The sequence below is a fragment of the Pipistrellus kuhlii genome, unplaced genomic scaffold (genome assembly GCF_014108245.1).
Source record: "Pipistrellus kuhlii isolate mPipKuh1 unplaced genomic scaffold, mPipKuh1.p scaffold_m20_p_18, whole genome shotgun sequence".
Taxonomy (NCBI): Eukaryota; Metazoa; Chordata; class Mammalia; order Chiroptera; family Vespertilionidae; genus Pipistrellus; species Pipistrellus kuhlii.
The window spans coordinates 13,746,986-13,773,126 of NW_023425493.1; the positions used below are offsets into that span (position 1 = coordinate 13,746,986).

Sequence of the window (26,141 nt, forward strand, 5' to 3'; positions counted from 1 at the left end):
TGATAGCCTTCTTGATTTGAAAAATGATAACCAATGTAATTTAGATAAGATTAAGAAAAAAAAAAGGGGGGGGGGAGAGAATGAATAAAAGCCTCTGTGGAACCAAGCCAGCGATTCATCTGTTTGCATTAATAGGTTCCAGCGATGGTACCACAGGCACGGAAAGCCTGCTCGCCACTGCACTTAGCAAGCACACGAGCTTAAAAATAAACTTTGACAATGTAGATCTCTTTGTCCTTTCAGGAATGGAAAACATTATGTACTTCAAAGCATACTAAGTCCGTTTTTAAAATGTAGTTGGGATATTGTTACTCTGGTGATTGGGAGGGTCTTTGGGCTGCACACAGTACATGGGTGCTTCGCGGGTCATAGAACTGGACTCGCAAGCTGGTGAGAAACATGACGGAGGCAGTTTTGATCTGCGCATTTCTAAGGAAGAAACTTCTGTCTTGTAAGTTCCCTGGAATCCCTGGGATATAGTTCCTCTCTTTCCAGTCAGGGACTTTTTCAGGAACCCAACTGCAGAGGCAGAGCGTTTGAGTAGCATATTTCACTCGCGCACAGCAGCGTGTGTTCGTTATTGAGTGTTTCTGGACAGGAAATTGATCTATAGGGTAGCACTCACACACAGAAAGCAAACAGTATGGGACGATGGCTTGTTAGTACAAGTGACTCCGTTTTGGAAATTACGGACAAGAAAGCTTGGAGGAAGAACGGTGTTCAAGATCAAAAGCATGATGACTCCTGATGAAAACATCCCCAAATGATGAACCCACGCGCAAAAAGGAACTTCTACTGTGAGTATCTCTGCGATAATCGAGTATTGGGTTTGTTTTCACGACGTCTAGAGTATGTGGAGTAGATTTCCAAGCAAGCACTTGTTTCAGGGAGTCTTCATTATGGGCAAGTCTATAATTAAACTTGGATGGTTCCAACAGAGGGTTAGTTACTGAGATTTTTTTTTCCATTACCTTGCAATCTGCAAGAAATTGCATTTTTTTTAAAAATGTGGGCACATTTTATGCAATAGGCATGATATAGCAACTTTTAATGGTGTGATGTGTTACTCTGGCAATGGGAAATTGATCACCATAAGTATCTATAAATTCCATCACATTTTTATTCTGGACATTTAAACTTTGTTTACTTTGGTTTCATATTATTCTTATTTCTGTAGTCATTTTTTCATATAAAGAAGAGGGAGAGAGAGGACATTATATATAGACACATTATTTGTAATTTATTTAGAGAGAATATTAACTATTTCCTTGATGAATCTTATTTGTATAGTAGGTCAGCAATGGCTTAGAGTCTTGGAAGTGGGGAAGAAAAGATATGAGAGCTGAAACTAAAACTTGGGAACTAATACCTTTTTCATTTTTACGTTTTCATATTTATTTGGAAAGTAATTTTTTCGAAAATTGTTTAGATGTCTCTATATAAGACTTGTAGGTTCATAGGAATATTGTTGTGAACCAAGCTAATCAAGAGCATGACCCTATAAAACATCAAATATTAAGTATAGCTAAGTCCCTCTTTAGTGGTGTTGGGTAACAGGACAGATATCCTGATTGTACAGTAATCATTTCACATCAGGATTTTACTTTGCAGACTTATCTATGTGTATGATGGAATTCTGTTTAACACAGAGCTGTATAATAATGTGTTTACATTATATCAAATTCTAAATGATTTCTATTCTTGGTTGCTTTTCTTTTGAAATAAAAAAAAGAAGAGTTTGTTAAACTTATTGTCTATTTGAAAAGATATCATAAAGTTTTGGGAATAATTCAGTATATGCAATACCAGCTTATTTCTATTTAGCATGTATTTCCAGGCAGTAGTGTGTGGCATTGGGACTTGGAATTAGCAATTTTGGAGCCCCCTCTGCTGAAGATTGACGGGTAAGCCAAGACACTGGCCAAACTCTGAAATCAGGGAGCTCATTTTTTTTTTAGAGGCATGAAAATAAACTATGAAGTGTGTTTATAAAGAGACTCTTGGAGGCAAGCCAAGTATTTCTGGAGAGAAGCAGAAAATATGGAGAAAGGTATTGAGTGGGAGAGAGCTGGAGAGGTAAGATAAATTCACCAGTGATGCCATCTCTATCTCCTATGGTATCAGATAACACTGTTATAATACTCATAGGTATTTGCTAAGTGGACACATGTCTTTATGCTACTACAAGGACAAAATAAAAGTGCTATACATGTGGTTTTATTTCATCTTATTAGAAGGGTAGTGGGATCCTTTGGGTAGGAACAGATAGAAGCTGTAACTAAGCAACAGTTATCACCAAGGTAAAATACTTTTGGATAGTCATATATAACATATGGAATAGGCTTAAATTATCCCTTAAAAGTTCAGTTTAGTCTCCTTCTTAGAGGTATATTTTATAGGTAGTTTATCTAGGTAGTTCTACCTAGAATAAGATATTTTACAGGAATCACTTGGAAGTTCTCGTCAAAATTAGAAGGTCGGTTCTGCATGAACACATTTTCAAGCTAAAAATCATCTGGATTTATTGTGCAGAACTCTGGGACCTCAATCAAGAAATGATGCAACATCAGCTATGTCTTAAGGCTTCCTCTTTTTAAGGAAAGGGAAGGCATGTGATTACAATAGGAAAGCCAAGTAAGTAATGTATGATAGGATGATTAAGATTTTTTAGGACTATCTTCAAAGGAAAAATGTAGGCTTAGACCCCCCACCAGGCTCAGGATGTGGCTACTGATGACAAATGATAGCATGAATTTTTATGACAGCTTGTAAATTTTTTTCTAGTTAGTTGTTTGACATTAGCAAGATCGGTCAGAACTGTCCAAAGATTTGTTGTGTCACATTGTTGTGAGGAATGAGCTTCCTGCCACTGGGAGAGGAGGAGGGAAAAGTAAATACAAGAAGGCCCCAAACACATATATGCACACTCTCACAGCTGATAGCTCAGTTTTGAAAATGAAATGTATTTTAATAAACATTGCCTTTATAATTATGCAAAGTATATGTATACATTTTGAGGGGACACCCTATATTTTGAGTTAAACAAATATACGTTGGAATTCCAGGTCCCCCAATTCTAAAATGTGTGACCTTGAGCAAATTACTTAAACTCTAAGTGTCTAGTTCCACATATATATAATGGGGATAATAATTTTTCTGCCTTAGAATTATTGTCAAAATGAAATGAGATCATTTATATCAATAATTTGGCCTGTCACAAGTGTTCGATATGATGACTAATCTACATGACCTTTCTAACTTTGTGGTTTTAATGATTCTAGCTGTTTAAAATAAGCTATATTTTAATTTTAAATATATATGGATATATATGGACACTATCCAAAAATGTAACTCAATAGAAATATTTATTCTTCACCTAGTGGGTTCCTAATATAAGAAAATCATAAAACAAAGCTACCTCACATGCAGTAGAAGAATATGTAAGGCAATCAGAATGCAGGAATTGGAGATAATGAAGTTTCCTTAAAGATGTTTTACATGTGATAGGTGATGACATCAATTTGATTGACTGTTCTACAATCCTTGATGATTAAGGCAGTGGAAATGCTGGAGTGGCTATCACTTATTAATTTTCCCTTTCATCTTGTGTCTAATCATCTTAAGAAAGCCTCTGTAATCAATAAAGCCATTCTTGGCAGAAATGAATGGCTTTTTGAGAATTTAAGGACTGAGATGTTCATCTTCAAAATATTTCCTGCGATATCTTTCTAGGGTGACTACAGAAGTCAAAGATTCATGGGTGGGGTTTTGCTGATTTAATTTATTGTGTCCATTTGATAGAAGTGCAAAGCACTTGGCAGAACCACCATTCTTATACTATTGCAGACACCGGCTTCAGCAGAGCTTCACATCCCAGACAGGAAATAACAAACCTAGCTGTTAGATTTATTATATGGAATATCACTATGATTAGAGAGGATGTCAGTACTGCCTATTGACAGAAATATTATTTTGCATGTATAGAGTGTCATTTTTCTTTTCAAAACATTTCCACATATATATATTTTTTTGTCACCCTTGAAGTAGAAAGGGATACTGCATTTATTCCATTTGCTGCACTATCCGAACAATAAGCCCAGAGTTTATGCAGAATTGTCTAAGGAGAAAGTGGATTATGAACTAACGAGGCTTTGATCTAGTATAATTAGTCTAATGGTTTTATGACCATCTTGGATTTTTATCCATAAATGCTTGATTCACTCAGTCCTTTTATACTTTAGCAGGAACCTTAAACTCCTATTTTGTATTGTACCATCATCCATAGAGGCACAAATAATCAGACACACACAAAAGATATAGTGCAATGAGCTTTAACCTCAGTCAGCTGTGCAGAAAAACCTGAGCATCTGGAATTCTCTGTCTTCTCTACTATCAGAATCTCCCAGACACTTCAAGAAAGTAAATGTGTTCATATTTACTCATTTTAATTTTTTGTTTTGCAAAGGATTCAGGCTACTATTGTACTCTTGGCTGAAATGACATGGATCCAAACAATTGCATTTTATGTACCGTATTTCATATTATTTATATACTAGAGGCCTGGTGCATGAAATTTGTGTATTGGGGGGAGAGGGCGTGGGGAACCTCAGCCCAGCCTGCATCCTCTTGCAGTCCGGGAGCCCTTGTGAGATGTCCGACTGCCATAGAGGTGGGAGAAGCTCCTGCCACCACCACTGCACTCCAAAGCTATGAACCCAGCTTATGGCTGAGCAGTGCTCCCCCATGGGAGTGCAGTGACCACCAGGGGGCAGTTCTTGCATTGAGTGCCTGCCCCTTGGTGGTCAATATGCATCATAGTGAAGGGTTAGTTTGCCTTTCAGTCTATTTGCATATTAGCCTTTTATTTTATAGGATTTTATATCTGTACTAATAATTGAATTGGTCATTACACCCTCACAGTAACAACCAAAAGGCAGGCTGGGGCGACCTGTCCGGCAGGGGAGTTAGTGAGGGACGACCAAATGACTGAACAGCAGACTGTGTGGGGCGACAAGGTCAGCAGAGGGGGCAGTGAGGGGCGACCAGGCCAGCATGGGGGCAGTGAGGGGTGACCAGGCCAGCATGGGGGGCAGTGAGGGGTGACCAGGCCAGTGACCAGGCTGGCATGGGGGCGGGCAGTGAGGGGCAATCAGGCAGGCAAGTGAACAGTTAGGAGCCAACGGTCCCAGATTGTGAGAGGGTGCAGACTGGGATGAGCACAAATTTCGTGCACTGGGCCTCTAGTATACACATTATTATCTACACTATTATATTATGTCACATTATATGACAAATTAACCAAGTTACAATATCAGGTAAACTTCTGCTCCATGTCTCTTCAAAGGCTGATAAACTAAATCTTATAAGCATAGATTTTAAAACTTGGGGCATGGCTGTGTTTGTTAATTTCAGTGTAATAATCAGGAGTCTTTTTTAGTGTGACTGATGACTTTAGCTAGCAGGTACCACAATTTATAGGTACAAGAGGAACAGAAAACTGTATAGTAGTAGGGTCCACATATCTTGCACAATTTATCCCCTAGGTGACTTTAAAATGAAATGTGTTGATTTTTTGCCCCATATCAGTAGCTTTATCTGTGCAATTTTTAAGTCTCATGCTCTACCGAATGAGCTAGCCAGGCACTTGCAATCTGTGCAATTTTTAAATGTGAAGTTCCTAATTTTCTTTTCATTGAAAATCTTAAGATTGCTGCATGTTCTGTATACTACTTTTGGCTGGTGGCATTTCATGAAAAAGTAGGCTTAAAGGGGAAATCACAGAATAGAGGGCTTAGGTGCATTTTGATTTGAATAGAATAAAACTTAGAGAAGATCTTGTTTGTGAACATTGCTAAGACTGTATTAGCCTTTTTTTTTTTCTCCTATGAGAGAAACAGCTTCTAAGGTTAGGCTAAGTGCAGCTGAGCTAATAGAGCTGTGATTACAGGTCATTAAATAGTATGATGCTGAAGTGTTTTGTTTCCATTATGCTGTTTTTATTCTTTTGGAACTTGAGGTCAGAGGTCAAGATGAATTGAACAGTCATCTAGAAAAGCAACCAGTAACTTTTAATATCTTGAGATTTTAGAGTTCTGAGTGGTGTGACCCTTTCAAAGTTCTTGCTTTTTTTTCTTTTTCTTCATATTTTAAAGGTTTATTTTATTTTTGAAAAAGGTATACAGGGATTCCCACTCCTTCAGGGTAAGATAGTCCGCTCACAGAACACAAATTTTTGTTATATATATATATATTATTTTTAAAATATATAAAATAAAATTCACTAATTTTGTATGCTTAGTTCTGTGAATTTCCATATATAGAGAGTCTTGTAACTACCACCACAATCAACATACAGAACAACTCATTCAACCCAAAAATATTCTATCTTGCTGCCCTTTTGTAGTCAAAACCTACTCCATTCTTTTTTTTTTTTTTAAATATATTTTATTGATTTTGTACAGAGAGGAAGGGAGAGAGATAGCCAGAAACATCGATGAGAGAGAGTCATCGATCAGCTGCCTCTTGCACACCCCCTACTGGGGATATGCCCGCAACCAAGGTACATGCCCTTGACTGGAATCGAACCCGGGACCCTTCAGTCCCCAAGCCGACACTCTATCCATTGAGCTAAACCGGTCCCTGCCAAAACCTTCTCCATTCTTAACCCCTTGAAACAGAACCACTTACCTTTTTTCTGTCTCTATAGTTTTGCCTTTTCTTAAAATGTCATATTAGTAAAATTATAATTTGCAACCTTTTGAGTCTGTTCTCTTTCACTTAGTGGAATGCATTTGTAATTCATCTATGATGTCATGCCTATCAGCACTCTTTTCCTTTTTATTGCTGGTCAGAATTTTACTTTATCAGAGTTTGCTGATTTATTCATCAATGAAGGACATTCAGGCTGTTTCCAGTTTGGGGTCATTATGAACAATGACATACTTTAAGCATAATATACTTTAAACATAGGTTTTTGTGTGGGTGTAAGTTTTCATTGTTGTAGGGTAAATGAATACCTACAAGTAGGATTTTGGATCCTGGGGTAAGTGTACATTTAAATTTGTAAGAAACGGTCACAGTTTTCCAGAGTGACTTTACCATTTTGCATTCCTAACAGCAACATAGGAGAGTTCAAGTTACTCTGCCTCCTAGTCAGCACTTGGGATTATTAGATTTTAAAAAATTCTGAGCTATTCTACAATGTGTGTAAAGACATCTCACTGTTGTTTTAAATGTTATCTTTTCATCTAACCTTGCCAGCTGGGTTAACTTAGGTAAGTTACTAAACCTAATTTTCAACCTGAATATCTTATTTGATAGAATATCTGTTCAAATAATTTGTCAATTTAGCTGAAATTTGTTTTTGTATTATTGATGTTGAGAATTATTTTTAAATTATGTGTATAAGCCCTTAGTTGAATTTGTGATTTTAAAGATACTTTTACTGTAGTTTTTCTTTTCTTTTCTTAACTATATTTAAATATATACTGTATATATATATATATATATATATATATATATATATATATATATATATATTTGATTTCAGAGAGGAAGGGAGAGGGAGAGAGAGAGATAGAAACATCAATAATGAGAGAGAATCATTGATTGGCTGCCTCTTGCACACCCCCTACAGGGGATCAAGCCTGAAACCTGGGCATGTGCCCTTGACCATAATTGAAGCTGGGACCCTTCAGTCCATAGGCTGATGTTCTGTCCACTGAGTCAAACTAGTTAGAGCTTAACCACCTTTTATAGAGTTTTAGTTCTTATAACTTATAGTTGATCTATTTTTCTTCTCATGTAGGCCAAGTTCTTAGTGTTGTATCTAAAAATTCTTTTCTTAACCCAAACTCATGAGAATTTTCTTTTGTTATTTTTTAGAATATTTATAATTTTATATTTTACTTTTGGGTCCATTATCTACTTTGAGTTAAGTTTTTCATAAGGCATGGATTGAAATACATTTTTGTTTTCATATGAATGTCCAATTGTTTCAGCACCATTTGTTGAAAATATTTTTTTTTTTTAGTTTTATTTTTTTAAATTTATTATGGTATCACATAATTGTCCTCATCACCCCATTCCCATCCCAAACCCCTCTCTACATATGCTCCCACCCTCCTGTTGTCCATGGCCACTGGCTAGGCCCATATGCATACACACAAGTCCTTTGGTTGATCTCTCCCCTTACCCCCACCCTCCCCTACCTTCCCTCTGAGGTTTGACAGTCTGATCACTGCTTCTCTTTCTCTGAGTCTGTTTTTGTTCATCAGTTTATGTTGTTCATTATTTCCCCTAGATGTGTGAGATCATGTGATCCAAGAAATACCCTTATAAGAATCGAAACTGAGACAAGCCATAATGGTTATGCTGAGAGGCAAATGAATCAGTCTTTAGTGAGTTCCTTTCTGGGCCAACAGTTCTTTTGAGTCCCAATTTCAATGTCAAACAGTTCCTATGTGTACATGTCAGCAATGATATTTTAGATCTGGTTGGTGGACAAATGGTGGTGATGTGTCCGACTGTCTCTGGTTTGGTCCTGGTTTGGTCCTTCAGCAACACACAGCTGCTGTCTGCTAATATGGCGAGGTGTTGTCAGTGTCTTCCATCTCTGAACTGTTTCTCTTCTGTCTTCATGGCTGGAGCACTCCTGTAAATTCCTCTCTGTTGCAAGAATCCAGATGGTCTCGGAATTGTTTTTCTGAAAATATACAAACATATTCTCAACCAAAAAAGCTAATAAAGGGATATTTTCTATAAATTTGAGTTGGGATCCTTTTTCATTTTAATTTTTTTGCCCAAATGATTTTCCTTTGGCTTGTTTTGACACCATGTGTGTTGTTTTCATGGGTATCTTGCTGTTAGCATTTCAAATGAAGGTTAATTTTCTAAAGTGCAATGTTGAAAATATTTTATTCATAAAATTGCCTTTGCACTTGTGTTCAAAATAAGTTGACTATATTTTCAGATCTATATCTGAATTCTCTGTTTTGCCCCATTAATTTATGTGTGTATGCTTTCACTAATACCATATTATCTTGATTAGGATGGCTATACAGTAAGTCTGACATCAGGTAGTGTGAGCCCTCTAAATTTGTTCTTCTCTCTCAGAGTTGTTTTCTGTCTCCTTTGCCTTTTCATATAAATAATTTTGAATCAGCTTAACAGATTTATACTAAGTATTTCATTTTCTTGAGCTACTATTAATGGTACTTTAAAAATAAATTTTGAGTGTTAAACTGCCTTACTTTCCAGGATTAATCCCACTTGGTTCTGAGGTTGAGGTTGGTGTGTGTGTGTGTGTGATTAAATTTGCCAATAATTGTTGAGGATATATATATATATATATATATATATATATATATATATATATATGGTGTTCAGCTGCAGTTTCCTTTTTCTTGTATTGCCTTATTATTGCTTTTGTGTCAGGATAATGCTGACTTCATAAAATGTCAAAAATTCTGCTTTCTGGCTCTCAGAATGTAAAGATGTTAACAAGTGTTATTTTAATAGAGAGAAATTAGTACTGAATAACTGGGTGGTAATCTAAAGCATGTGTAATAAATAAAAGCAGTGGATCACGTAATTCATAAAATTCAGTGAGACTATCTCAGGAAATTGTTTAACATGATAATCTATGTATGATGTAAGTTACGAAATCATATCCATTCAGATCACCTCTCATCCCCACCTTCCCGTCGTAAGGTTATGTTTATATAAGGAATCCATCTGGTAATTTTTCCACAAACTAATGAGACTATGGTTAGTGTTTCCATGCCTATCCTGAGTAGTATAATAGGTATGTTCCACAGAGAGATGAATTTCCCAGAGGTAGGGGAAACCTGTATTTATCTTCCTGTTTTCTTGATGGCACAATTGTAGGTTGCTTTGATGGTATTGTGATGCCAAATATAAGAATATCAATTTAAGGAAGAGAGTCTAAACTCTGAGATTAGACCAAGGAAGACTGGTTTGGTTGATGTCAATCCTTTTAGTTCAGGAACAATGTGAGAAGTCAGTATAACATAATGCAATGGTTGTGAACTCTGTAGTTAGATTGCCTGGCTTGATCTTGCCAGCTGGGTTAACTTAGGTAAGTTACTAAACCTCTCATTGTTCATTTTAAAAATAACTAGTTTAAAGTTTCTTTCCAATTTTCCTCTTATCTCTGGTTTCCCTGGTGTGAGTTCTCTGTTTTGTTGGGCTCCAAGTCTCTGGGTTGTCTTCTGTATATTGGACTCCTGAATTTTACATTCTGGAATTATTACTTCCTGCAGTAATCCTTTGTGTGAACTGGGTCCAGTAGCAGTCAAGAGCAAGGGGCTCATGGTAAAATCGAAAGGGCTAGAACAGTGGCCTAGACCAACTGGTGAACTCTCACAATCAGTGAACTAGGGCTCTCTTCTAGAACGGGATGACTCCTAAATTCACACCTTGACACACTTTTTTAAAAAACAAAGCACTTTTGATGTTCAAGTTTTGAAAATAACATGTATGTGGTTTAGTTCTTGCATTGGCATTGTTTGCAGTTGTTTTTAATTTTAGAGCCCTATTATTGGTGTTTAAATTTAATTTTAATTAGTAAAAAAAAGGGTGAGATGTAGAGAGCCGCCTGAGAAGATACATGGACATTCTTTTAATTCTTATCACTTGAGCCCGAGGGCACTGGCAGAATCCTCTTATCAGTACTAATTTCTTAATCCATGTGCTGGAATGAGGAAAAAATAGGACCTGGACTCACCAAGGTCTCAATATGCTAAATCTTGTACCAAAAAATAAGGAGCTTACCCAGATTTTGATGAATAGGATCTGGGCACACCCAAAACTTTTTTTGACCTTAAACTCTCCTTTGGAAGCCAATAATAATAAAAAACAACAACAACAACAAAAAACAAAAATAAAAATACAAAAAACACTAAGGGAATTAAAAAACCTGATGAACTATATTAACTGTTTAATATAATAGAATCAGAGGTATGGAAGGGGAGTGGACTGATGATTCTCAGGAAAAAGAGGAGTGGGGGGTGCGGGAAGAGACTGAACACAAACTGTGCACCCATGGATGAGGACAATGGGGGGTGGGGAAAGGGCAGAGGGTGGGGTAGGAACCTGGTGGAGGTTCCAGGTTCCTACCCCACCAGGGAATGAGAAACTTTTGTAATAATATGGAACAATAAAGGTTTATTAAAAAAAAACAAAAACAAAAACAAAACAAAAAAAGCACTTCATGCTTTGTGAAATTTCTAAAAATTGCTTTGGACATTTTCTAAAAATTGATGAGGAGATGAACCTGGACCATCTTATCATTTCATATAGTGAAGAAGTGCTTCAGACTAATAAGGCTGTGCCATTGGTTCGTCAAATTTAAAAGGATACTATTAGATGAAATTGGGAAAATTTGAGTAGGATAATAATTGCAATAAACTGAAATTCTTCAAATGTTTCCATCCATGAATTCATAATGATAAGAAATAAGTTAACTGGAGATTCGTGGAAGGCCTTTTTATGAAATTGAGGGAAAAGTGGGAAGAGCTAGTGTAGACAATGGGGAGAGTATAGGTACACAGCTGGGAGATGGAAGAGCTCAGGGTTGTGTGGCTTGAAGATAGTGGGTGGAAGGGAGCGAGGTCAAAATGAGGTAAGAAAAATACACAGGGCCAATCATTCAGGACCACGTGGTCATGTTAAGGACTTGACCTTTTATTCTAAATGCAATAGGAACTTTTTGAAAAGTTTTATGCAAGAAAGGGATGTGATCACATTTGCAGTTTTAAAAGACCACTCTGGCTGCTAGATGGCCAATGGTCAATGGAGTCAAGAGCAAAATCAAAGAGACATAGAGATAGAAATATATTTAGAGATAGAGATAGGGATAAGAGATGGGAGATGAGAAATTCAAGGGAGGGATGGAGAGAGAGAGGAAGAGAGAGAGAGAGAGAGAGAGAGAGAGAGAGAGAGAGAGAGAGAGAGAGAACATGTGAGATTGAGTGAGAAAGTAGGGGCCACTGCAAGTGAGAGATGAAACTGGCCAGGTCTGAAAAGCACTTAATGGAATTCCATTCTCTTTGAACATGAAAAAAGCAAACTAAGAAAGACCTATTGCTCTCTGGAGTATAATCTTCTATGTCCTAAGTATCTGATAAAAACAAGCCCTTTCATCTTTAGTCTACTATTATAAAAAACTGGATGTAGCAGGAGGATTTTGTTCAACAGGTATCATCATAGACACATCGACTGGTTGCTTCCCATTTGCACCCCAACCGGGGCTGGGGATAGAACTTGTAACCTAGATACATGCCATTGACAAATCAGCGACCCTTTGGTCCTTGGGCCACTGCTGTAACCACTGAGCAAAACTGGCTAGGCTGTGAGGACATTTTAAAGGATGGTTTTGTGCTGTGAACGCCATTAATAATGTTTGGGATCAAATTTATAGAATAAGTGTATCTAGCTTTGAAATATTAATAAGGAAAGATAAAGCCTGACTAAAAGGCATTTAGCTCTCTTTCTTGAATAGCTTGTAAATTGGCTAAATCCTAGTGACAACACTTACTTTCTTACCATCTCAGAAGCCAACTTCAAAAAGGGAATTCCAAAAACATTTTCAATATTAGTATATTGTAGTGGCTTTCCAGTGTCATTATTGCAAGATGTACTCATTTGGATGTGTGAATTCCAAAAAGTTTGCTTTCTACTTTATTCTTTGTTCCTACCATTTTCACTCAAAAAAATAATTGGGATTAAAGAATCCTCAAATAAAATGTCATACATGACATATCACTTCTTAATTTCATTTTATAAGTCTCCTGATCTGCCTAATTAATCTACAAGCAAACATGTTTTGATAATGATGAAAAGATTTGACTTAAGCATTTCAATGATTTTTAAATTATCTAATTTTTAAAAAAATCACAAAATGTATATTTTCCTGATAGGTGATAGTTGGTTATTGGCTATTAAGAACATATTTTTTAAATTTACAGAAATTGTCATCTATCTTTGGACAGTGAAAAAGTTATGCTTGAGTCATGTGATGTGCTTAGTCTATAAAGCTGAATGTTTAAGGAATATAATTTGATTTTTCTAGTAAGCAAAGTTGATTTTTGTTTCAAGTTTCCTGTTTTACCTGGTAGAAGTTTAATATGATCAATTTGGGGGTTCTTTCATTGCTTCAGGGTCTTTTCAGTCAATTCAGTGTTTTCCCAAATCCTGGGGTTGCTTCTAGGTTCCGGAGCTTTTCCATGGTTCACGTCCTTGTCATGGCATTTGCTGTGTCATCTCTCATCACTGAGTCCTCACAGGTGGGTGTCTTCTTTATCCTAAATATGAGGCCTCTTCAAGTCTGCTCGGCAGTTTCTGAGCCCCTCTCAGGAGACACCAGCAGTGTGTGGAGGTTCCCTTGTGCATTATAGGTCCTCAGGGGAATCTCTGATGCTCTTTGGTCCCCTTTGGTCAGATACCGTTTGCAGTCATTGCTTCTCTAGCACCACCGTGCTGAACGGGGCACAGGACATTTTATTTTATTTTATTTTATTATTTAAAAAAATATATATATTATTGATTTTTTACAGAGAGAAAGGGAGAGAGATAGAGAGCTAGAAACGTCGATGAGAGAGAAACATCGACCAGCTGCCTCTTGCACACGCCCCACCGGGGATGTGCCCGCAACCAACATACATGCCCCTAACCGGAATCGAACCTGAGACCTTTCAGTCCGCAGACCGACGCTCTACCTCTGGGCCAAACCGGTTTCGGTGGCACAGGACATTTTAAAGAAATGTGCTGCCATAATTACTGGGGTCTTCTGAAGCAAGTTTCAGGTCCCAGGCTTTGCTGGAATCCCAAACCTGCTTACCTGCTTGGGGAGACGAATCCTCCCCCTGCTAGAGCTGGCCGAGGGTCACAAGAATTTAGGAGCATCTAATCTCTCTTCCTCTCCCTGATTTTTCTCTCCTTTTCCAGCACAGGTAACCTTTATGTTCCCTAACATAGAAAAAAAAAAAAAATCTTGGGTTTTATACATTACTATTTTTCCAATTTATGTTTACATGAGGACTTCGGTTTTTGAAACTCCAGAATCAGTCACTTACTCCTTCATCCTTCTCTCCTTCCTGGAGCCCGGGAGTCTGGCTGGAAGTGGCTTTATCACTGGGGTAGAGTCTCAGAAACACACAAGAATCCCTAGGAATGAAGAGAAAGAGCTCAGTCATACAGTGCTCATGTATGAATAGTATGGTTGTTTACATGTGGCTTCCCACAGCCAACAGATTTTTAAACTGAAGGGAGTGAGCCTTCCCTTTTAATGGCGCTATTGCTACTGTGAAATAGCTGCGTATATTCCTTTCAAGCCATCCATCTTGCATTATATGAACTTTCTTTAAGGCTCAGTTTGTATTTTTGTTGTATTTACCCCCACCCCCCTCCACATGTATTCTTGAAAAAAAAAAAAAAGGGCTCTTTGGACTCCAGCCAGCCCTCTATTATAAGGACATCTTTCTTTGTCCCCTATTTGACAAAGATAATCACTGCTGTGAGAGCCAGTTGTGCATAGCTGAACGAGTCAGTTCACTGAGCCTTTAATGAATCACCTTTTAATATCTGTCCCCTGGCCATAAATATGTCACTTCAATGGTATTTCGTAGTTTGAATTCAGTTACAGGGGAGCATTGTGAGAATGGAGGGATGACAATATTTTAGATTAAATGACTCCACCGCAGTTACAGTCAATAGTGGAGGCCCTAGTCAGTGACCGTGGCCATGTTACAGAGCTGGGATCTAAGGATATGCAATACAGCTGAAGTCCATTAAGCAGCAAATGTATTTTATTTTTTAAAATATGTTTTTATTGTTTTCAGGGTGAAAGGGAGAGAGAGAGAGAGATAGAAACATCAACGATGAAAGAGAATCATGGATTGGCTGCCTCCTGCACGCCCCTCACTGGGAATCGAGCCCACAACACGGGCATATGCTCTTGACTGGGACCGAACCCGGAACCCTTGAGTCTGCAGGTCGACACTCTCTCTATCCACTGAGCCAAACCAGATAGGGCAGCAAATATATTTTAATAAGCACCAAATTCCTAGATTTGTTTTAACATGTACTTTACTAATGGGAGTGGTTTAAAACAATCACAGCCCTAACAGGTAGTTTTTAGTTTGCAAGGCCCTGCTTTCTAGGCGAGGGAATTTAGGTGACAGAAGTTGCTGATTTGTTGCAGCGATGTGATGCTTGTTCCCAGAGAGCTGACTCTAAATTTTATATGATGTCCTGTTTTATTTGTTTGGCTTTGACTCCCATCCACTGCACCCCCTCCCGCCGTCTTTGATGTTCCTGTTGTTGGGATATGGGTGAGAGGAGGGGCCAGCTGCACATCAGCTCTGGGGGGTTTCTCATTCTGCTGCCCGGAGTGGGCGGGAGAAAAGGGATGTGACCCCTTGTGGCTGGGGGCGGCTATTTCGCTTCTGGCAAAGTAGTGATGGCATGAGCTTCCTAAGGCAGGTACAGGGACCTGCTGGGGAAGAGTGCTTCTGCAGACACATTCCCACGCTGACACCCTGTGGGGTCCTTTGGATCCGAGGACAAGCCGCACAGACTACAGCTGTCTCTGGATGGGGCCAGTGTTTGCGAGCTGGAGCCAAGGTGAGGGCCATGGTAGAAATCAGCTGGCATGCGTGTCAGCTTCTCACAGTGTTAGGTCACAGTGTTAAGAGGCCCATTGTCACAGGTGCTGGGTCCAGTTGCTCAGAGAACAATCCTGGCACGGAAGGCCATGCACACCGAGGCCACTTGAGGCTTGTTAACACTGCTTTCATACAAAATGCTTGTGCGAGCCCGTGCCCCAAAACAAAGGCTGTCTAGGAGATGACTTGTGGTGTTCTGCCCTCAGCCTTTCTCATGGTATTCCTCTGACTTCTCAAAATCTGACCAAGGCACCTTCTTCACAAAGCTTTTCAGGCCTGAAATCCCCACTGAACCAATGTCACTTAACTATCCAAGAGTCCTAAATGAGAAAAAATATCTCGGGGATTCATAAATTTTTTATACCATTTAAGAGAGACAATTGTGATAGCTATACATCACAACTGTCTCACTGTTGTCTTCCTATCCATTCCCACCTGCCAGAAGTAATATTATATATTCGCCAGCAGACTGGCCTTCCACATCTTCCTTCTGGCTCAAACAAATATGCATACCTCTAGGAGTTTCTTTTTTTCACAGAAATAAAATCGTATTATACCCTTTACATGGCAAGTGTGCATTTGGCTTAATGATACATCCTGGTTAGGAGCCAGTATGTCTAGTGGTGCAGAGCAAGGCTTCAGGGTTTCACTGCCCAAGTTCAAATCCACATCCTGGAGCTGAACAGCCCTGTCACTTCGGGCAAGTACGGTAATTCAACCTCTTAGTTTTCTCATTTGTTAAATGAGGATAATGATAGTTTGAATCTCACAGGGTTGTTGTGAAGGTTAGATAAGTTAGTATGTATAGAGTGTATAGAAAAGCACACTCAATACACTTAGCTATACTTGCTGGTAGAGGCTAGAAAAATATGCATATACACACAAACGTATCAATTTATGTAAATGAGATGACCATAGGTTTTCATTTCAGAATAATATTCCTTTTTTATAGTTCTTTTGCTTTTTTCCTTCTCCCCATATTTGCTTCTCCTACTCCAAACACTTGAAGTAGCATAAACATTATGTGTCAGCGTTCGGACCAAAGGGTCCCGGGTTCGATTCTGGTCAAGGGTATGTATAATACCTTGGTTGCAGGCTCCTCCCCAGCCTGGGCACTAGTTGGGGTTCATGCAGGAGGCAACCAATTGATGTGTTTCTCTCACATCGATGTTTCTTTCTGTCTTTCCCTCTCTCTTCCACTCTCCCTAAAAATCAATGGAAAAATATCCTCAGGTGAGGATTAACAATAAACCAAAACAAACAAAATATTAGCAAGTAAAAACCCCCTTAACTCATGTAGTCTTCTATGTATTGCTCTGTAATGTTCCTGATGATTATCAAACCAAGTTGCATATTCATATAATATACACATATGCACATATGTACACCCATAAATCATTTTCATTGTTTGCTCTACAACAGTGAGATTATATACTACCCACATATTTTTGGGAGAGGGGCATCTTACCTTTCTCACTTATTGTCTTTGGAAATCCCTCCAGCTAACAGATATAAACAATAATGTTGTTTTCATGGATTATTCTCTGAATTATCTGAAGAATATTATGTTCTGTAGACTAATATAATGTTTTTCTTTGTATTGATATACACATTTTTATCAACTTGGATGCTACAGTAAACATCTGGGCTCACATATTTTTATTTACTGATGGTTATATTGCTATGGGCCATATACTCAGGGGAGAGATTGCTTGGTCAAAAGGTTTATGTATTTTTAATCTTAATAAATGTTGCCAGATTGCTTTCCAAAGGAGCTGTATCCATTTACATTTCCACCAGCAATGCAGAAAAGACTTTTCCACATATCCCCACTGACAGTATGACCACTATTTAAAATTATTGCCAGTCTAATAGGTTTAAGTTGGTTTATTGTTAACAGTTTCCATTTCCCCATTAGTAAATTTAAAAATATATATTTGTTGGCCTTTGCAGCTGTTCATCTGTGAATTGCCTATTTATATTCTGTTGCTCATTTTTCTCTTAGGCTGTTGTCTGTCTCTTGTCAGTTTTTAAAGCTTTCTTCAGATAATTATAGCTTTTAAACCCTTACCTGTCATTTGTAATACAAACATGTTTTTTAAATTTATTATTTGCTTACTGCCTTTATTTATAGTATCATCTACCACAAAATAGTTCTTTATTAGCTTCTGTCCAGGTCTTCCCTAGAAGTTCTAATAAAATATTGAAATGATATTTATATAAAATCATTTACCTATCTTTTGTATATGACATGAAATAGGATTATTTAAAAAAATTTAAGGATAAACATTCAGTTTGGGGAGTAGTTTTGTGAATATTTTTTCTCTCCCAATTAAATTATACCCTGGTCAAAGATTAATAGGATTCATAAACTTCCCAGCTGGCATGGCTCAGTGGTTGAGCATTGACCTATGAACCAGGAAGTCAAGAGTTCTATTCCTGGTCAGGTCACATGCCCGGGTTGCAGGCTTGATCCCCAGTAGGGGGCAAGCAGGAGGCGCTTGATCAATGATTCTATTATATCTCATTATTAGTGTTTCTATCTCTCTCTCCCCCTCTCCCTTCCTCTTTGAAATCCATAAAACAATAAATAAATAAATAAATAAATAAATAATAATAATTAAAAATTTAAAAGATTCATAAGTCACATAGATTCCCTGCCTTTCTTATTCAATTCAGTTTATATTGTTAGTTTAAAAGAAATGTTTACTCTTTTTTTTTCCCTGAAAGTACATGTTACCAAAGTAGAGAAAGCCCATTGATTTTAGTCTACTTTCCTGGTATCCAGCCATTCCATAAATTTTTTTATTAATACTCATAGTTTTTCTCTTTTTAAGTTCTCTAGGACTTATAGATACATAATCATGTAGTCAATAAGATAGATATAGTTTTATCTCTTCATTTTTAATACTTATACCAAATACTTAATTTTCTCATCTCATTGTTTTCACTAGACTTTCCAAACTAATATTGAATATAGTGATACCAAGATCTCTGCTTAATTCCTGAGTTTTATTTGTTTATTTATATTTATTTTTGACATTGAGAATACTTCTGACTTTTAGTTTTAGTACATATTTAAATGGTTATATTTCCTATCACACTTAAAGATTTTTATTGAGATTGGCTGGTAATATTGTCAAATGTCATTTCAATATCTATTAATATGGTCATATGAGTTGTTTTCCCTCAACTTGCTGAAACACTAAATTATGATGATAAATTTTCTAATTTAAACCTCTCTTTGAACATCTAGAATAAGCCCTACTTCATTCAAGATTTTTGTTGATATGTATCTGGATTATATTAGTTAATATTTTAGTTAGAATTTTTGTATTGATATTCCTGAATGGGATTGACCTATTTCAATCAATATTTGCTATTTAATTTATGGTTGCTTCATATAAAGTTAGGAAATTTTTCATATTTCCTGTGGTCTGAAATAGTATATATTATATTCTTTAAAGGTCTGCTCGACTTCAGCTATAAAAATATCTAATGGATCTTACTTGCCTTGTGTGTTCACTTCTATATAAATTGCCCAATAAAAATTTTCTTTAGTTTCACTCCTCATTTACTCATATCCACCCCACCCCCACCCTCACCCCCCTGCCCACACTTGCTGGTACCTCAGGAGACAATGGCTACTTAAGAGTTGATAGTAAACAGAATTGGTGTGTGTTAAGGTGATAACCCCTTTCATTTCAGTGTCCAAACTTCATTCTTTAAAAAAAAAAAAAAATATATATATATATATATATATATATATATATATATATATATATATATTGATTTCAGAGAGGAAAGGGGAGGAAGAGACAGAGAGAAACATCATTGAGGAAAGAGAATCATTGATTGGCTGCCTCCTGCATGCCCTCTATTGGGGATTGAGTCCACAACCTGATCATGTGCCCCTGACTGGAATGGAACGAGGGACCCTTCAGCCCTCAGACCAACACTCTATCCACTGAGCCAAACCAGCTAGGGCCAAATTTTGTTCTTTAAATTTAAATTTGTGAACATTGTCTAGAAGGCTCTGTTTACAGATTCTCACATTTCTGTACTATAACAAGCTTCAGAATCATTTATTTTTTACCTCCATATATTTGATCCATCCCCAAAGGAACAGAGAAACTGAATTAGTTGATTGTCCTCCTGAAATAAGAAGCTTTTTCCTTTGTTTCTTGGTAAGTTTTAAAGAAATTGTTTGTTATTTATAATATCTAATCAAGGGGCATGGTTATCTGACATTCACTCTCAATTTGACTCTTTATCACTGAAAACTCTGGAAAATATTTAATTCCAAGCACTTCTGCTTTCTGAATGCCACTTTGCTTCCATAACTCTTCTCTCTCTCTTCTATTATAAGGTCATTTACATGAAAATGGTATCTTAAGATGGCTTATCAATATGTTATGATTATTTTCACCTGCAGCAGAGAATACTCTCACATCTTTGATTGTTGCCATGGAAACAATTATGCTATCAAAGAAAAGAAATAAGATTTCAGCTAGGGTAGAAATTAGGTTGAACAGATAATGCAGAAGAAATGAAAAGGTGCCTACTATTTGTTCCTGAAGGAAAAAAAGATATAAATTAGTTAGTAATTAGTCGTTTTGTCTTAAGACTATCTATAAGCCTTTTGTGTGCGTTTTGCCCGGACAATAAAGCTAAAAATAGTGCCATGCTATGTTTTTAAATTTATCAGCTGCATTGAATTACATACAAGCAATTATTCTAACTTGAATATACTCCTGTTTTAACAAGCTAACCCATATCTTAGACTATGATTTTTCCAGCAAGGTGGGGACAACTTCATGCGCTCATAAAATTTGAAAACAAAATTAATCTTGAAAGATAAAGGGTAGATTGATCAGCCATTTATCACAGGAGCCAATGAATTACATATGAATTTTCTTGGAGTCTCCATTTGGGATACTCTTTCCTAGTTTTCTAATAAAACCCATCCATTTTTATGTTTCTATTATCATCCAAACTGGAAATAATTTTCAAATAAGTATTGGATATTGCAGAAAAGTAAATTTATACTTTAAATTGTAAAGTATACCCTTACTGGGGATCATCCACTGAGCCACACCAGCTGGGTGACCACAAAATTTTATTTATTTATTTATTTATTTATTTATTTATTTGATATTGTTTAATTATCGCCTGAGGATATTTTTCCATTGACTTTTTAGAGAGAGTGGAAGTGTGGGGGGAGAGAAACATTGATGTGAGAGAGACACATCAATTGGTTGCCTCCCACACAGGCCCCAACCAAGGAGATTGAATCTACAACCAAGGTATGTGCCCTTAACCAGAATGGAACCCAGGACCCTTCAGTTTGCAGGCTGACACTCTATCCACTGAGCCAGACTGGCTAGGGCCAACCTAGAAATAAATAATTTTAAATAAGCATTGGGTATTGCAGAGAAGTAAATTGATACTTTAAATTATAAAGTATGCCCTGACTGGGGATCAGCCACTGAGCCATACCGGCCAGGCTACTTCAAGATATTTTAGAAATCATCGTCAGAAACCACACAGGATTCTATTTACTGGACTGTTCTGGAACTTTTCTCTTGAAGTTCTCTTTCCACAAGTGCTTTTCTGTTTTGGGGCTATAAATAGTTTAGTACTTGGATTCTTGCCATCACATACAATTTGCTTTCTAATAATTTTTTAGTTATGCTCTGGAGAGCTCATTGACTTGAAGTCCCTGAGATTTTAGTGTTATGGGCAGAGAAAGAATGAATGAAGGCTCTTTCTATCCTTGTCTGCTGCCTCCGAGGAAAACTAACTTTCGGCAGCTCGTGGCACTGAGCAGTCCGGCTGAGTCACGGGGCACAACATTACAGAATGCCATTCTTCAGGTAAACCATGGCGTCACAGAAGGAGCTCTGAGTTGAGTGTTTAGTAAGTCCAGTTCCTCTGCTAAGTACTTTACAGTAGATGACAGCAATATGATGCTTTTGAGCCATATAGTCTGGGGTTGAATCTCCACTCACTTACTATGACTATTATGGAATGTTGGGCTAATTGACCTCGCTCTGCCTCTCGCTATTCTTGATAGGAAAACCGTGCTCTTTTCACCTTACCGGCTTGTGGCAAAGCACATAAGCAATACTCGGTCCTATTTGCAATTACCTTTACTTCTTAAAATAAACCTATAAAGAAAGTGCTGTTATTACTGACAGATGACAAAGCAGATGGTTAGGTTAAATAGCTAGTCCAGGCTTCCTATGGAAAGATTGGAGTATAAACCTAGGGCTCTTAGACTTTGAAGACATTGTACTTTCTTATTTTACCAGATGTGGCTCTGCTTCCAGGTAGAATGTGATACTGGGAAAGGCAGTTAACCCTTCCCGGCCTCCATTTACACAACTGTCTGATGGATGGGGATCCTTGGGCTTAATATAAAACAAGATGAACCCGCTTAGAGGAAGTCTCTGCTTATGAAGGGGGGAGTCACTGTCATTAGAAGTGAACTGGCATGAGGCTAGGAAGCCATTTGGCGTTTTAGACACAGCGTGGTTATTGCTAGTGGTGAGGTCTTGGTCAAATCAGTGTTCTCATGTCTAATTGGGATTCAGCCAGCTGTCCATTTTCAGTGGCCGCCAGCACTATATCAGGTAAGAGTAATATCCACAGATATGTCAACCCCTGAAGGCGGTTGGAGGATCAAATAAAACATTTGATGTGAAACTGCTGATTACACAGGTCCTGTGCTCTGTGGACAAGAGGGGATTGTCTTCTGGGCGGACAGCTCTGCCATCCCTCCTGACTCAGAGCTGGCCACGCAATCAGGTCTGATCAAGGTTTGGACTACTGATTCCAGGCTTGTCTTCGTGTGTGTGTGTGTGTGTGTGTGTGTGTGTGTGTTTTCTTTTGTTTTTTAATAGATTTTAGAGAGAGGAAAGGAGAAGGAGAGAAACATTGATGTATGAAAAAAAAACATCGATTGGCTGACCCCCAGACACCTGACTGGGAATCTAGCCCGAAACCTGGGTATGTGTCCCGACTGGGAATCAAACTGGGGACCTTGTGGTGCCTGGGATGAAGCTCAGTCAACTGGGTGACACTGGCCAGAGCTTGTCTTCTTTCTATGCTTTTGCATTTGTATGTTTCACACCTTCCTTCCTCGTCTATCATCTCATTTCTAGCTGTACTGAGAAAACTATTAGATGTTCAGCATCAGCAGTCAATGCTCCAGGAACCGAATATTCAGAGGATTATGCCACATTCCATTTTGCTATCTTGTTACATTTTTGGAGCTTAAAGTAAGTGACTCGGCCACTTCTTAGGGATTTACTTTCAGTCAGTCATTTTCCTCACTAAACCTCAGTTTTCTTATCTGTAAACTGAAAGAAAAAAAATAACACACTTCCTAAAGTTAAATATGATAATATAATTCAATATGAGAGTGCATATAAAGAGCTTAACAGTGTCTGGCTCATACTATGTGCTAGCTGATAGTTAGCTGGTGAGAAGAGCTCAGAGAATATGAAACTTGAATGTGCAATTTTGTTTATAATTCTGATCCAAGGTGATAGGAAAGACCAACTTTTTTCCCCCTAAGAGAACGGTCTTATTTTCTGTGGGAATTCACAGCTTCACAAACAATATTTATCAAGACATTCATAGGACATAAAGACAAAGAATTAATACTGAAAAAAATCATTTAATTACATTGTGGGCATGGCTGATCCAAAGAGGGTGTTTTATTGGAGATGCTGACTCAGGAAACAAAATTATAAAGTGAGAATAGTAATAGTTATTTTATAAGGTTGAATACTAGAACTTATGGTTGCTTGGCAAAGTAATCAATTAATTGACTCAATTAATTGATCAATCCATAGTATCATGAACGAGTAGGGTTACAAAAGGACACAATTTGATGGGGAGACATGAAATTGAGCCATAATTGGGGAACCTGGTTAGCCGTCATTGTGTTCTATAACTAGGTACCCAGGAGTTAACTTGTGTGTGTGTGTGTGTGTGTGTGTGTGTGTGTGTGTGTGTGTGAACAGAGTTAAAGACAAATTGGGGATTAGCTAAACTATGATGCAGTAACTACTAACAATAAGATAAACCTTTGTGGTCGCATATAAAACTCAGTAATGGCCTGGGGGAGTAATTTGTCTGGGTGTTTGTACCATTAATTACGTCCCTGTAGAAGCTGCTGGAGGGATCTACTCTCTTTTCTGAAAGTGACAAGTTTCCTTTACAAACCAAAATTCAAAGAGCACTGTAATCTTGCTTTATTACTGCTCATCAAAGGATGACCTTGTGACTAATACATGAGAAAATAATTTTTAAGGATTATAAATATCTTGGGTTTTTTCTAAATGCATATGAAATGGCTTAAAATATACATGTAATCTTTGCTTAATTTAGACAGCATCTAAAATTCTGCCCTTGAATTATTATCTGAAAGTCCCTTCCTACCATCTATATGTATAATAGTTTGGCTTTGAATAACTTTTTAAAAAATAAAAAATGCCCTTGAATCCTATTAACCAATGTCACCCCTATAAATATAATTTTTTAAAAAGGCCCCTGAATAGTTATAATAGTTATCCAAAGTGGTCTGTATGTTCCCGTAGGTTTTCCTGGGCTCTCACCTATACACAAAAATTTCCATTCTGTTGTTCCTAGTTTTGCCTCACTAACAAAGGCATGACTTCTGCAAGTGTTGATGTGTTCCATGAATATGTCCCTTGATGCTAATAACAGTGCAGTCGATTTGTAGTAATTACCTTGTGGAAGGACTCACCATTGGCAAAACACAAACATCCATTATATTGTAAAAAGAACTCCAAAATGTAACACATAAAATTCTACAGCTTTCTGTGTGATGGATTACACATATCAATAATTCAAGAAGTCATGGAAAATTCTACTATAGCAAGAACTGGTTACAAAACAGGAATGACTAACAAACATTTACATTTTACGTTATACTCAGACTTGACTTGTACATTCTAGGTCATACCCAGAAAAATGGAATTGTCCCCTGAGGTGAATGGAAATCTCTATTAACTAATGTATTTGATTTGGAAAATATTATTTGAGAAATATAACAGCAATATATTTTATATAGAGATAGCCCTTGGTGAGAGATTGTGTGTGTGTGTGTGTGTGTGTGAGAGAGAGAGAGAGAGAGAGAGAGAGAGAGAGAGAGAGAGAGAGAGAAGAGAGAGAGAGAGAATGAGAATAATTTAAGAAAAATTCTTAATGTTTTAGATATGGTTGGGAACCATACTGGACTAAAGTCAAATCTGATCTTAATATATAAAAATAGGGAATGTAGGGAGACTGTTTTTTCTGATATAGAATACTCATTCTGATGTTTGTACTTTCAACTTTGAAAGATCACAGGCAAATAACTATATATAGCAACATCAGAAGAAGCCGAGCTTAGAATAAACAGATACAGGTTATGTTGAATTAGTACCACATTCATAGGCTCAGATCAGTTTTCTTAGCCTTTTAAATCCTGTGCTCTTTTATATAAACAAAATATTATGTCCAGTTATATTACATAAAAATTCAAATTATATAAATAACATGACAAAAATTAGGGCTACAGTAAAGTAACATGTATATCAAAAGATATATTTCTTGACTGTACCATGTGATATAAATTTGAGCCTTGACTTTGCTTGCTTGGCAATACGCTTTTTTACCCAAGGAGGTATTGAATTTTGAGCAGTGTGGGTCAATTTCAATGTTAAGCTTGTAGCAAAAGAGAACCTAATATCTATCTCTATAGTGATTTTTTAGCAATTATCTAAGATGATCAAGTCAAACTTCATTTCCAAATGTCTTAGCTAGAGCCCAGAAAAGATTGAAAATGGCTAAGAATACGGTTCCTTACACGTTTCAAAGGTGGAAATTTCAGTGTCATGACAGAAAAATGGTGCTTGAGCTCAACTTGCAGAAAAATTAAATATAATTTCATGTTCTCCTTTAAAAGATTTTCCTCAGAATATAGACAGCTATATTGACATCAATTCCTATAGTTGGTTTGGACGATATTAATGAAAACAATACCTTATTGAACACTTACCATGTGGCTGTTGTGCTGAGCATTTTGCATTCATTTTTTAAAGCTATAGAAGTTTGATTTCCAAAGAAATTAATTCTCAAAGCAACTGAGTGAAGCAATTTGGATTATTATCTTCATTTATTTATTTATTTATTTATTTTTATTTATTTATTAAAATATATTTTATTGATTTTGTACAGAGAAGAAGGGAGAGAGACAGAGAGTTAGAAACATCGATGAGAGAGAGTCATCCATCAGCTGCCTCTTGCACACCCCGTACTGGGGATATGCCCGCAACCAAGGTACATGCCCTTGACCGGAATCGAACCTGGGACCCTTCAGTCCCCAAGCCGACGCTCTATCCATTGAGCCAAACCGGTCTCAGCTATTATCTTCATTTA

The 26,141-nt window shown here is 37.2% G+C and overlaps 1 protein-coding gene across 1 annotated transcript in view; it reads left to right on the top strand.

Moving 5' to 3' along the window:
* Positions 1 to 423: 423 nt before the first annotated feature.
* The window catches only part of KCNK2 (potassium two pore domain channel subfamily K member 2), a 151,465-nt gene continuing 125,747 nt past the window's right edge, over positions 424 to 26,141 (top strand). Inside the window, exon 1 of the mRNA XM_036442181.2 lies at positions 424 to 797. Within this exon, the coding sequence (XP_036298074.1) occupies positions 764 to 797 (34 nt within the window). The 5' untranslated portion in view covers positions 424 to 763. The remainder of the gene's footprint in view (positions 798 to 26,141) is intronic.